Here is a 14560-nt window from a genome sequence, read left to right as displayed (position 1 = left end):
AAAATTATGCTTTTCTATGCATACAGGCATTTTGAGTGAGATTACAAAGGAATTTTTGAAAAAATCTCTCAGCATATGTGAAATGAAAGTCAATGTTTTGATTTAACATGAATACAAAAATAAACCAAAAAAGGCCTTGAAGGTGAAGACAAACAGTTGTTTAGGGAGTGGGGGGGAAAGATAAGTGTATAAACAGAAAAATGGTCATGTCTTTGGAACATCCTATTAAAGTGATCTTTAGTGTTATATTTTAAAAGGAAAATGGTGAATTGAGATGGAATATGCCAAGGCTGGAGATGGAGCAATAGTCAGTACACAGTGATAAGAATGAACTGGACAGGAGCATCAGTTCTGTGCACAGAGGGAAGAGGATGAATCTGGGAAATGCTATGCAGGTAATATTTTCAGGCTTTAAATTGTGTCACCTCTCTAGTTCCTTTACGTCTGCCTGAATGAAAAGTAACACTGAAGTTAAGAGTATGATGGCAGAGAATTAAGTTTTCTAGAAACGGAGAAAAGGGTTTAGGATAGTGAGGTGTGTTTGGTCAATGCTGAACTTAAGCTGATGGCTAAACACACAGGAGGAGGTGTCAGATCTGTTGAGATCCCAGTTTGGTCAGAAAACATAGTAATGCGTGAGAAAAGAAAATCCAAGTTGTAAACCTGGTTTGTAGAAAAGTTGATTTTGTTTTTTTGTAAATTGGATCATCTATAGGTGAGGTATAAGGAAGAGAAAGACAGGGGAAAAGAGACTCCTTTGGAGTCCCTGAAGAAAGTTGAAAGGGGAATGACCATCTTCTAGAAAAGACAGAACAATAGAAAGAAAAGCAAAAATGAGTACAAGTAGAAGCTGTGCGCAGTCCGAGAATGAGCTTGGAATTTGATGCTTTTGCTAGTCTTTCATTCCTATCGTTCAGCAATAATGAAACACAAGCTTTTGTATTGTCATGATGTTTTTGTTTCGCATTTCTGAATCCCTTAATGTTCCTCTCAGCTAGCTCATCTCTGCTATTTTTTTTTAATCAGCTTTTTTCATATTCCAGCATTGAGATCCGTATACCATAACATCAACAGTTGTTCTGGTTTTCATTGATACCAAAATATTTTGCCTTGCAGATACTAGTTTTTCAAATACAGCTGTGGCTTATACAGTTCTTTTCATGTCATCTTTCTCTTAATCTGTTCACTGATATTATTTCACTAGTGTGTATTTCCTTTTCACTTGTTCTAATTTATGTTTCCAGCTTCTGAATTTAACAATATCCTGTTCTCTTCCCATTATTAGCTATTTTGTGTTTGGCATTGACTTCCATGTGGTTTTGGTTTCCTAGTTTTCCGTTTACTTAATGTCCAGTGTGGTAGCATTAACTTGCAATCTTGACATTTGCGGCCTTACTCTAATAAGCTCATTTGCTTCAAAACCTATTTATAGCAAGAAGCTAATTAATAGTTCTGTCTTGCTCTAAATAAAGTTTGTTCTTCTGTAAGCGCCATTTCAAAATACTTCATTTGTGCTCTGCTATTCCCTAATGAATACTCACAAAACTTTTATTATTGTATTCACTCGTGTCATCCTCCAATGTGATAGTTATTGCTTTGCTCTGTACATGTTTCTCTTTCATAAACATTACTAAGGTTGCTGACTTTGTGCTTTTCACCTGTTTGCTCTAACTTGATATTTATAACTTCACAAATTAGTTGCATAACAGAGATTGGAAACCAGGAAGATAGTAAAATTCTAGAGATTATCAACAATGGTTGGAAATTCAGGGGAAAGGAAATAATGAACAATTGGGAAGGTTTTCAGGCTGTAGAATGTTAAAATACATTTGTAGTAGTAGCCAGAGGAAAAGGTAAGCCTAAAATGGGGAAGAATATAAGGTAGAGCTAAGAATTGATCAAGATAATTCAGAATTCCTTGGTTAGGGAAAGTGATGCTTTTTGTACAAAATCCACACTCAGAACTGTCTTTCTGACAAACTGACGAGGGAGGCTAACTGGCTTGTTGCAAAAAAGTATGTATATGTAAGTGTATGTAATACGTATACTTATGTATAGAAATACACAAGTCCGAGTAATACAATGAGAAATAATGTGAATGTATTTAATTACAATAGGAATTTATTATTTTTAAGGAAGTTTTTAAGTGGGCTGTGAAATGCTTGTTAAAAAGACAGCCTTCGATGGAGTGTTAAAAAAAAAATGCTAATTCAATCCTTGCCTTCTTTCCTCCCATGCTTTTTCTTCTCTGCTTGAGGTAATGAGCCCAGGTATAGTAGGTGCTCGCTCACCTGTCCCACAGTCACTCAAAGGTATGCACTGAAGCTTTGGAATGGGAACTCCTATTTTTTTGGCCACTTGGTGCCTGGGCCTGCTTCCTTCTTGCTAGTCTTGTGTGATCTTGTGGGAGAGAAGTGACTGGGAAGAATGATTTCAGGAGGGGCAGCATAACAGAACAACGGCTGAAGCATGCTCAGGGCTTTGGAGGGAGGGGGTGTGGTGGGGTCTGGTTCTGCCCTTTTCCTGTCCAGAGAATGTAATCAAGAGTCTTCTCAGTAACTGGTTGGAACTGGGATTAATTGAACTGTCAGAAGCTTTTTGTATGGACAGTAATGGGTATCTTTTAACTTTGATTTTTACCACTCCCTGAAATTCTCCAGCAAAACAGAAAAATTTACCTTAGTTAGATAGTTAAATGTCAGGTCCTTTAACATAACATTGAAATAAAGATACAGACTATAGATACATGCTTCTGCAACTTTTCTCTTGGCAACTCTATGCCTTCCTCATACACCTGTATTTCGATTTGGCAGGTACCAGATGGCGATTGAAGAAGGATATCTTGTTTCCAGAAACTTGGTACACACTAAGGGTAGAAAGGGACTTGTGAGCTGTATGGGTTCCAAGTCTCAACTGTCCTCAACTATAGCAACTGATAGTATGAGAGAAGATGATGTAATTCAGATGCTTCTGGTGAAGCTTCAGCAGTGTAAGTGTGTTTAATTTTTAAAAATTATTTTAATTATTATTTTATTATCTTTACCTGTGATAAAAATCAACAGTTACCTTAAGTAAATTATTGGTTTTGAAAACAAAATCGTACAATAAGGCATATAGCTTTTGATCTGCTCTGCAGTAATATATGAATATGGTGCTCACCTCTGTACTGTTCATTCCTCCTGTATGAACAGTGAGTTTCTGTGATAGGGTGCTACTGGAGCAGGGGGAAAGCAGGGAAAAGGAAGGGCTTAATGTAAGCCTTTTCTCAGCAGTAACTAAGAGTTGTATGTTTCCTGTCTGCACCAAAAGTTCATAAGTTCTAAAATTAAACAGTCTCAAATAGAATTGTTCTTTGAAACCAGGGAAGGCACAGAACTCTTAATTTTTAAAGACATCCAATATAGCTCAATCTACTTAGTTGCAGGCTGTCTCAATTAACTGTTGGGGATAATGAGTCTTTAGGACAGATTGCCATGTAAATATTTATTTTAAAAAGACTCGGAAAAGAAAAAAAAAAACAAACAATTGCTGTGGCTGGTTGAATAACATTTTTAACACGGTAGTCTAACCACTGTACCACATGGTCATGGACTCTGAGGATAGTGCTGCAACCTGACAAACAAGCTGCCTTAAACAAGGGAGCGCTGCACTGCTGAGTATGTGAGATGCAACGGGCCTGTGCCAGTCTGAGGTACAAGAGTTTTGGGTTGTACATAGGAAGAAGACTGAAGGTGTCATTTCTCACAGTGCGCACTTTGAGAGACTGGGAAAAGGAACTTTTGCATGTGTTTCTGATGTCTTTGTCCAAAATGGCTTTTGATAATTTTCACTGTGCGTGTACCTTTTCAAGTCAAACCGCTGTTCCTTCTAGCATTAATTACCCAATCGCAACATAACATTGTACCTTAGTACTTTATGATATCTACTTCATAGATCCAAAACGCAGTACAAAAAAGTTCCTGTTTCATTATTTGAACAATGTGGTTAGCAGGCTTCCGGACAGGCTGAGGTTTCTTGGGAGTCTTACGAAACGGTAAACAAGCTCGGACTTGTCATGTGTATTACTTGATTAAGCTGAAAAAACTGTTCTAAAATTTTGAGCTTTTAGTCTCAGTATCTTACATATTCTCTTACAAATAATGTGAAATTATTACATTATTAATAACTACTAGTAATTTATATTATGGGATTCCTAATTGCTACAGTTTGATATTCTGTGATACTACTTCCCTGTTTTCCTATTTTTCCCTAGGTGTTTATTTTTAATGTTGACTATACCTAATCAGAAATTAAAATACTTATATTGTGAAATAAATTGTTTCTTTAGAGGAGGAAAATATAAGAATTAATGGAAGCACTCAAGAGGTCATCAGATGATGTCAGCTGATGTTTGCTGCTGAAAAATATTTTTAAAAATTCTTCTCATAGTTTCATGTGACTTATGTACTGCTGTTAATTGGAAATACACAAGCATGCACCCAAGTTAGAACAACTTACCAAGACAAAGTACCTTCTGTAAAATCCTTTCTAAAAAAGGGGTTTATGAGGACAGATGGCCATTGGGTTAGAGCAGTAAAGTATTTTTTGAGTTCAAGTGTCAGTTTGCTGCTCTTTCTGTGGTATCACAAGCTTCCAAATTTCCATCATCTGTTCCTTGGGCTATGTCCTCACTTTTTTTTTTTGAGGTGAGAAACCTGGGACTTGGTTTAGTTACTAACAAGTAACACTCAACTAGAAACAGTTTCCCAAAGTCACAGATGCTGATTTAATACCAAGCTAGCTTGACTTAGACTGGCCTGAAGGTCTGACTGTCGTTGGCTGTGAACACAGAACTTTACTAGTCTCCGTATTATTGACCTCTACTATAACTTTGCGCAAGACAGTACCCACTGTTATTCCCAGAATTGCTCCTAACCTTATTGCCTGTGTAACTGGAAACTATGCTGTTCTGTGGGTGGGTGTGTGTGTAATAAACTGCAGGTGCAATATGGAATGTAAGTATTAATTAAGGTGCAAATACTGGAAAAAAAAAACCCCCTAAGGTTCATACCTGACGCGCATCTGATTAACTTCAAAGCTAAATGTATTTTCTGTTACAAAGATCAGAGGTTGGTGTCATTCTGATCTGACACCTATGTAAATCTTATGTTATTTGCATTGATAAAGTTGATTTTGGGTTACAGTGAATAAGAACAAAATTTGAACACTGCATGAGGAAGAAATGAAAAAACTGCATTACTAAAAACAAAGTTCTTGTTAGCTTAGCATCCTTTATCTTTTGCAGCATTCATAGGTAAAGCATTCTTCCTTCATTATAAAACAAAGAACACAAACACGTTTAAACTTTATTGAAAATGTCAGTTTTGCATAATTTTATTCAACACCTGCAAATCTTAAAACATTAAATTCTGAATAAAAAGTCCATTAAGAAAAAAATTTATTTATATTCTCCTTTGTAAATTTTATACAATCAAAAGCAATCTACTCTTCAAAATCAAAATGAAATTTTATTTAGCTGCAAGTTTAAATGCCAAATCCTTCACTTATGATAAAACATATTCCAGCTGCCAAAGTCAAAGCACAGTTACCTTTATGGTTATTCCCTATTTTGTTTTCTGTAATGAACCTTGAATGGGGAGAAAATACAGTCAGAGGTCTTTCAGTTCCAAAATAGTAATTTCTTCCAGATGAACTCTGCTGACAATTGTTGCATTATTTTCTTTCTACTAGAGACTGCTATTTGTAATCAGAGAAACAGCTGCAATTCAGTCCTGTGTCTTTGATCAGAGAAGTCTGCATTCAGTAGCAGCTTAAGCTAATACACCATACTGTTTTGCCACTGGATATATAACCGCTGTCAGAGAGGCACAGCAGAACAGCTGGAGAACCTGTTTACTCGAGGTGCCCTTGGAAGACTTGGCAGAGCTCATCTGTTGGAGGTCTAAGCTGGAATCTAGAATTTAGTAGCATTGATATAAGAGGTAGGTGTCTTAGCTGCAGCTTCCCAGAGCTGGTTGAGCATTTTGCAGATGGCTTGTAGCATGACACTCGTGGTGATGCAAGCAAAGACAGATCTCCTTTTCTAGCAAAAGGGGCAGAGCCCTAAGAATCTTATTTGCCTGTCCTGAAGGGACCTGATCAAAAGCTTGGAAGTTGATGTCGGTGAGCTTTGGCTTATGCCCTGATGTAGATACATGGTACACTGGTACTGGGAGATGTACATGGAAATGGCATAAAAATTTATTTGCCACTCTAGCAGAAAGAATTAACTTCCTAGAGTCTTGACCTGATCACAGAAATAAGCTTTCTAATTCCAGGCAGTTTAGAACAGAAAGCATCATGTGGAAGAAGAAGATACGCAGAACCCTAAAGGGAAACAATCTTATTTTGGACACAGCTTTGCATAAAGAAAAAGCTCAACAGCCTTTGGAGCCCTCTATAACAAGTTCTGTAAGGAATAATACTTTTGCTTATAAAAACTATTTAAAAATGTTATTGCTAGGTCCCATTGCCTGAAGTTAAAGCGCTGTTTCTATCTACTGTAGCCCTTGCTAGCATCTGCTTCATTTGAACAGTGTTTCTTCATGCATCTACTGACCCTGTTTCATATTTTCCTGTTTTTTAATCATAGAAAGTATCAAAGTTGCAATTCTGCTGTTCACACCCAGATGACCCAACAGGCAGAACACCAATACATACACTTTTTTTAAAACACTTTTTTTAAAGTGTTTTTTTAAGGAAGTGTTTTTCAAAATGCATTTCATCACAGAAGTGTTTTTAACACATTTGTACAGGAAGTTTCAGTGACTTGGCACACTGTAAAAATGACTAACTTTGAACTATTAAAAAAAGTTAATTCTCACGCACCAGGGGTTTTGGCAAAACTCCTCCATACTCTTACTTCACTGTTAAAAGCCACTTCATCTTGAAATTACTGATTGCAGGATAGCTTTGCCTTAGTTAAGTGATTATTACATATTCAGTTGATCCTAAAATTTGAAGCCTTTACTTATTGCTCATGTAATTCATGCCTTACTCATAAATAGATACAGAAACACCGCTCATATGAACTGAGTGTACTTGCACAGCTAAGAGACTTGTGAAGGTGAGCAAAAAGGGAAAGTTTAGGTGAACAGCTTTGTTTTTTCGTGCCGATGTAAGTCATCCTATTAACTGCTACATTAGTCATAGATGCAGTAGACAAAAACTAATAAAAAATAAATTTGCAAATAAGAGGAATTTTGAGACTACAGAAATTAATGTTAAGGTAACGTTTTAACATACTGTGACACCCCCCCCCCTTTATTAAAGGGAAAGAATAATATGAGAAATGACTTCTTGAAAATTATCTGTTACATGAGGTTACAGTAAGTAAGAGTTCGCAAACCATACTTCAACGTGTGTATGCATTTGTTTGTATACCATATAGTCACTTGTTTCTTGAATCTCTTGCAACAGCCAAAAAGGAAAATAGGGTTGTACAACTACAGGACAGAATGATTTATGAATGGGAATTGCACCTATTTTCTCCAATTCTTTTCAACACTGAATCAATTTCACAGTGATGGTGCTTTATTTTAAAGTGCTGATGTTAGTCATCTGTATATAAAGAGAGTTCTCCATTTGTTCTCAATGTTAGCCCAGTGTTTCTCCATGGTGCCATACAACAAAAGCTGAGGATTTTAAAAAACACATAACTTTGAAGATAAATGACAGTAACTACAGACTACCCCTGTGGGCCCCAATCCTGTAAACATTTAGGCACATATGTAAATTCACTCCATGTTTAACAGCAAATAAACCAATGTCTAAGTTACCATTTAAAGTTTTAAGTGAACATGAAAAAAATGACAGTATTAACACTACTTTGCATATGCACCGAGTATCCTGTGTGCTATGCATAAGTTAGCATTGGTTAATGGTTGTTAACTACCACAAGTACAAAAAAAGTAGTTAGTAGCACTTGCAAACATGGAAGAGCTTGGGGCAAGGCATTCTGTTGATGTTAAAAAAAAAAAAAGCCCAAAATTAATTGAAAACCTGATGTCTTCTGCCTGTTCAAAAGAGCCTGAAAGGTCATGTTTTTCTTTTTTTAATTTTTTTTACTGTAGTAGTTTATTGTTCTACCCTCCCCCCATACCAGTAATATTGTTATGATCATACTGAATATCAAGTTCTACTTTTCCTCTTGTCTTCAAAGAGACTTTTCAACATGTAAACCTGAACAGCTGATACCACCACCATTACTCCCAAGTTGACCATGGACCAGAAATTCACTCTGTCAAAGTTGCTTTCTTGTATATTTCGGTCACGAGCCTCAAATGCTCTGAGCAGGGTCTGAATCTGGGCACTTTTGCTTAATCTGTTTTTGACGCTGTTGATGGATTCCTGGTAAGTAACAAAAGAGTATTCTTAAAAGAAAAAAGAACACTTGAATTAAACTTATAGCTTGCAACATATACAAAATATTAATACTGTATTGCCACCTGAAATCTTAATTTCTTGCCAAGTAGACAGTTAATTTCACTTTAAAATATATACCTTGTCACAGAGTTTTCATTAATTTGTCTAGCCTGTTTATATCACCTAAAAAGGCTTAATTAATATAGCATTAAGGTTCTATAGTAATCTGTTCTTTCACTTTTACAGGCTAGGGAGGTAAGAGAGAAATCAAACCTAAAATAAGTTTTTAAATATTCCATGTATCTTGGGAAACTGAGATTCCAGATATTCAGAAAACTAAAAAACAGTGATCTCTACAGAACTAGTCTTAAGTTATGTAGTAGTAGACAAACATAGTTTTTTCTTCTGCTGTATAATCAACTTAAGGCACTTTTTAATGCAAATTACCATCAGGACTATAGATGTAGCAAAAGAAGTACAGTAATGCTATATTCCCATCTTCTTTTTATGCTTTCACTGTAGTGTCTATAACCTGCTGCTTTAGCTTTGATATTAAAGCAGAATTTTGACAACAGATTGTGAATAGGGCCACTGGAGGTCTTACAAAGGACACACAGTGCATCTCAGGGAACCAGAGGAAGTACATGAACACTCTGGCCGTAACAACAGCAGCTCAAGATCCACTCCTTATTCTGCATTTACAAAGTAAACACCTGGTCCTATAATCTGTAAAAGTTTCATCCACAACATAATAGATAGTCACAACCTAAAAGCTGTTCTCATGAAGTGCTGATTTACATTCTTGGTATAATTATGGGATCCTTTTTAGTAACTTTTAGTGAGAAGAGTAATGTGTGCAGTAACAGAAGGCTGTAAGTTTAAAAAAAAAGTGAAACCCAGTAGCAACATTTTCTCTATGGACATTTTCTCTGTTGCATATTTAACAAATATTTCAAAAGAGCTATTTTTGGAAGCCAAATAATTTTATGATGATACTAAAGTTCATATGTTACACAATGAGGAATATCAAAACCGTAAGAGAGCCTTAAAAATAAAACAATTCCCCATTTTCCCCAGCAAATACGTTGTCTTTAAAAAGTTAAACTACTAAGTGTTTATGTAAATCTTCACAGAACTTGCAAGTAAAGTAATAACTTAACATTAGTACTTGACGCCGTTGTTTACTTAGTCAACTTTACAAAAATTACCTACTTGGTAAGATCTGCAAGGGCCTCAAACAAAGACAAGTTCTGCATTTTTTTTTTTATTTTTGGAAGAGATACCAGTATATACACAAGTAGCTATCAAATCCATCCACCTACTGCTTGTGATTAGTGTGAGAAGGATTTTCTTCACAATTTCCCCTATAAACTTTGTTTTTTCTAATTGTCTTGATCACCAGTTTTAAAAAGGATCTGGCCAGTTTTTCAGATACCGTGTTTGGTTTTAACTATTTAAAAGTGTATCGTACACCTATAAAAGATCTTAAACATTGTTTGTTGTTTAAAAATCTGCATTTTGTTTACTGCAATAAATAGAACACAATGTCCTTCTCTACATCAGTGTATTCAGTAAGTGTTTGTGGATGTTGGTTTGGTGTGTGGGGGTTTTTTTGGTGTTTTTTTTAAGATACTTGTTGTCTGTAGCTACGAGCAAATGAACAATGGCTTACTGCATTCTACCAAGCACTAAAGAACAGTGGTACAGAAACACCAAACTATCCCCTGCTTCTAGAGTAATTTCAACATTTAATGATCATGAAAGGAAATAAAAGCTTTGACTCAGCAGTAGTGTTCATCCCACATCAAACAGGGTCAGTGTACACTTTAAGCAAGCGTTACCATTCATAGAATGTCTGCAAAGGTAAATCTCTGGTGTAGTACAGATTTGACTCTTGTCCTGTTTATTAGTTTGAAAATATGGAAATAATTTTTTTGGGGAAAAAAGATAATAAAGTAATATATAAATTATTGCAGATGGAAATATTAATCCATACACTGGTTGGGGCACTTCTGCAAAGATGGGAAGAGGCTGACCCAGTACTTAATTTTCAAACACTGATAAAAATCTATGCAGTGATTCCAACTACATCATTTGGATTAAGCAATACCTTAATACTATAGATGTTAATTTCATTGCTGCTAGGGAAAAATGTCCCATTTTAGCAGTAGGAAGAAAGGAAGCTGAATTGGAAACAGAGTCTCTTTGAGTGCTAGGTAGTTGCTTCTTGCTGATTAAGGATCTATTCTGAAAATATTCCCAGGCTTCTGTGTGGAAGCAAGAGGTCCATGGTGCTAGGCTTCATGTGTCAGTAAAAGCAATATATGGAACTGGAATAGTTTCCAGGATGATGCACCAGACCAAGGCAGAATGGCTAAATGACACTGAGTTTTTTTCCAAATGTTCTTACATTCGAAAGAATAAAGATCAAATACTAACCAGAATGTCTTCCAATTTCATATCTAGGAGATCTGTGCCTGTAACATACTTCTTCCAGTCTTCCTGATCTTGTCCATCTTCTCCCATATTGTCCAGGATCAGTTCAAAGAAAATCACCTTTTCAGAAATGGTACTGAATGTGTTGTCAAAGCAGAACATGTAATCCCCATCTTCTGTTTCCACCCTGTGTATATAAGCAAAATGTCATTAAATTAACCACACTTTTTGTGCTGGTTCTCAAAAGGTGAGTTTTTGTAAGCAAACTTTCCTCTTTAAGACTGACAATCATGCACTTAGAGATAACTGAATATGCTTTTTATATAAAAAGAAGAACTCTAAATTAGACACATTACAAATTGCACATTCACAGCAAAACAATCCCACTGACTCTAAAGGCTTAAAATGATGGAGACAGCAGCTTTCATTCTCCTTTATTGGGATTTTGAATAATTGTTAATCATTACAAAAAAGATATGAGTGGAATTATTATACTCTAAAATTATGATAATTACTACATATTTTGATAAAAGGACTGGAAAAATGGGAGACTTTTCAACTTATTATTTATATGACTGACAAGATCTTTTGATATTAGATGCAGAGACCTTTTTCAACTCCACAATAATTATTTTTGTTCACTGACCATTAACAGCTATCATTAGAACAACAATATCCTTCACTTCATGGTAAGATCCATGTAAAAAGCATTCAGTGTTTATAAAAAGGTAACTGGTATTCTCAAACTGTCCGATTAAAAAGTATTTTGTAATACTAAGGAATAAAAAGTACTCAACCTTTATTTTAGTTATATTTGTTAAGGAAACTAGAAAAGTACTTTATATAACACTTCTAAGTTTGAAGATTTTAAACTTACGTATGAACTCCATCTGATTTTCTTTCATCAAAAACTAGAGTTTCACCTTTTGGAGACAGCAGATGAAAATCAACATCTAATCCTGCTCCATCCAGAACCTGTGAAACAAAGAAAAAACCCTCCAGCCAGTGGAATTCCTGTTTGCATTGCTGATGGAAACATTTTTAGGGAAGACAAACATTTTTAGGTAAGGAAACTGACACAGAAAGAATCTGAAAGCTGAATCTGTCTGTATGAGTTCACACCAAGTTAACTGGAAACAGATTAAAAATTGGTTCAACCCAAAAGCATTTTAACCATTTCAAATCTTAAACTAAATATGATCTAATTGTGCTAGGCTGGGCTTATATTGAACCTTTCCCTAATAATTTCTAAGAATGCATACGATTTTGTCAGTGGGCAGGGTTAGACAACCTGTAAGAATACCAACAGATGGCTAAATCTAGCATTTCTATGGCAGACATCATTGATGGGTAAGTACCAGTGCTAGTTCAGTGGTAGAAAAGAAATTTTTATAACAAAGATTTGTCACTTTTGTGTGTATACACATATATATTTGTAGAAGAACACAGTCTATGCAGTTTCATCCCTAAGATCTCTTTGGTCGGTGAATTAACAGTGTAGAAGACAGGACAAGACTTCTTATGCCAATCAAAGCTGTAACACAGACCTTCACACCTTTTATTGCAGATTTAAGGTCTGAATTCTCCCAGGGCATTCTGATTTCCCAAAGGTAGAAGGAATTGAAGGCATTTAGCTTCCTAAGCTCATAACAAGTGTATACACAGTATTACAAAGCTGTGCTGCTTTAACTGTATAACATGGCTACAGTTGTATCGCCACATCTGTTGTGTTGTAGAAATTCTCTATAGGGAAGGCAGTAACTGCATAAGGGGGCAGAGCAGGATCATTTTTATGACATTACTTAGGTCCATGCTAGGGCTTTTTTTGTTTGCTTGTCTTCTAGAGAGCTATTTGAGTATAGCAGTCTGCTCCTGCTGAAATTGAGGGCAAAGTTTACACTGACTTAAAGTGACACTCGAGACTTACCAAAAAAAGAGAAAGAACAAGGAAAATTAGTAGCTAACAGCTGATCGAATTGAAAACCATACATAGTGATAGACCTTTAGGGCTATGATACAATCTAAACAACCAGAACAAAACTTCGTATCAGCATAGTGTCTTTGGAGAATGACCTCCATCTCTACATTAAATACTCCTATGCTTCAGCCACCAACAATTCAGGATAATTAAGTACAAAATAAATCTCTTTCCAATGACATACAGAGCTTCTTTTCTACACATTCAAATAGAAAGATGAATCATTACTGTTAGCAGTAGTGCGGAGAAATTTATGCCTGAGTAGAAATAAATTCAGTTGTACACATTTGTTCTCTCTAAAATAAAATTGCACTACTTTGTCAGTTCAAAATAAACTTCTGTTTTGCTTAGCCAGGGCTCTGAACAAAGCTTGAACACCCCAATCTTTCATTCTTGTTGAGTTCTGCATGTAACAATAATTGGAAAATAATGAGGAGTTTCAGCTTTGTATTTTCAGTTGGGAAGTAGAGGAAAAAAAAAGGGGGGGGTGGACAGATCCCACCCAATTCTGAGGCACAGTTAGATGGGAAAATATTCACTGCAGCTTCCCTCACTGTGCCTGTTCTACTGAAAAGAGTCTTTATTTTAAGGAAAGAAAAAAAAAGAAAAAAGCCTGAGATCTTTCCCAGAGATATCTGGGGAACTCAACTCTTCCCAAGAAGGGCATCAAGACCTTAATGTCAGTCTAGTTAAACAAGACTGGTTTTGAAAAGCTTTCGTCATTGAGATAAAAGGTGTTTAATATCAACACAAAGATGGGTAAGTAAGGGTTTTGTGCATGAGCAACAATTTAGTTATGCTTTAGCTACTATGCAAGCTCACAGCCGTTAACTTCCTACATTTTCCCCGTTTTAAAGGATGGCAACTCGAGATCTTGAAAAATTAAAACAAAAAAAGTATATTAGAATATTTTTTAAAAGGCTGTAAAAGTATTTCTTTCTCCCAAAGATGCACCTTTTAATAGCGTATAATTACAACGTGGATCCGCGGGCGCTACACGAGGCCAGCAGAGCCCAGCACGGCGGGGCGGCGGCGAGCCGCGGGCAGGGCGCGCACCCCGCCCGGCCCGGGACGTGCGGGCAGCAGGGGCACCCGCGCCGCCGCTCGGGGAAGGGCACCGGGACTGCTCTGCCGCCCCCGGCACCGCCCGCTTGCAGGGCCGCGCTGGGGAGGAGAGCGAGGCGGCTCCAGCCGCGGCCCGGGGCGAGGCGTGGGGAACCCCCCGGAAGGCGTGAATCAGCTCCCGGCAGCAGGGGCGGGCGGTGCAGCCGCCGCCAGCGAAGCCTCCCCTCTGTAACAGGGAACCGGCAGCCGAACCGCCCAGCACCGCCCACGGCCCAGGGACGGCACCGACGCCGTCGCGGCAGGATGCGGGACCGCCCGGCTCCCTTCAGGGCTACCTGGCGGTGAGGCCCCTCGCCCGCCGGGGACGACCCCGGCCGGCCCCGCAGCCGGGCCACCCTGCCGTGCCCTGCCCGACCTGGTACTCGAGCTCCAGCGAGGCCTCCTTGCGCATGGGCTGGTAGAAGCACTCCTTGCGGCCGGCGGGAAGCGTGAAGGTGAAGTCGCTGTCCAGGGAGGGGCTAAACTCAGCGGCGCCGGGCGGCGGCAGGAGCAGCGCGAAGCACCCGAGCGGCACCAGCAGCAGCCGGAGCCACGGCCACGGCCCCATCCCGGCGGCGGCGGCGGCGCCCTCCGTGCGCGGAGCCCACCCGCCGTCGCGCAGCGAGCGAGGGGCGGGGC

General features: G+C 37.9%; 1 protein-coding gene across 1 annotated transcript; it reads right to left on the bottom strand.

Moving 5' to 3' along the window:
- Positions 1-5344: 5344 nt before the first annotated feature.
- On the bottom strand, positions 5345-14553 carry TMED5 (transmembrane p24 trafficking protein 5). Its single transcript, XM_068406859.1, has 4 exons — positions 14298-14553; positions 11717-11814; positions 10843-11026; positions 5345-8388 (listed from the first exon to the last, which is right to left on the bottom strand). Exons 1-4 carry the CDS (start codon positions 14487-14489, stop codon positions 8170-8172), a joined length of 693 nt encoding a protein of 230 aa, XP_068262960.1. The 5' UTR covers positions 14490-14553; the 3' UTR covers positions 5345-8169.
- Between the last annotated feature and the right edge of the window lie 7 nt (positions 14554-14560).

Source organism: Nyctibius grandis, chromosome 8, assembly GCF_013368605.1.
Source record: "Nyctibius grandis isolate bNycGra1 chromosome 8, bNycGra1.pri, whole genome shotgun sequence".
Classification (NCBI taxonomy): domain Eukaryota; kingdom Metazoa; phylum Chordata; class Aves; order Nyctibiiformes; family Nyctibiidae; genus Nyctibius; species Nyctibius grandis.
This window is presented reverse-complemented; position numbering and strand designations above follow the sequence as displayed.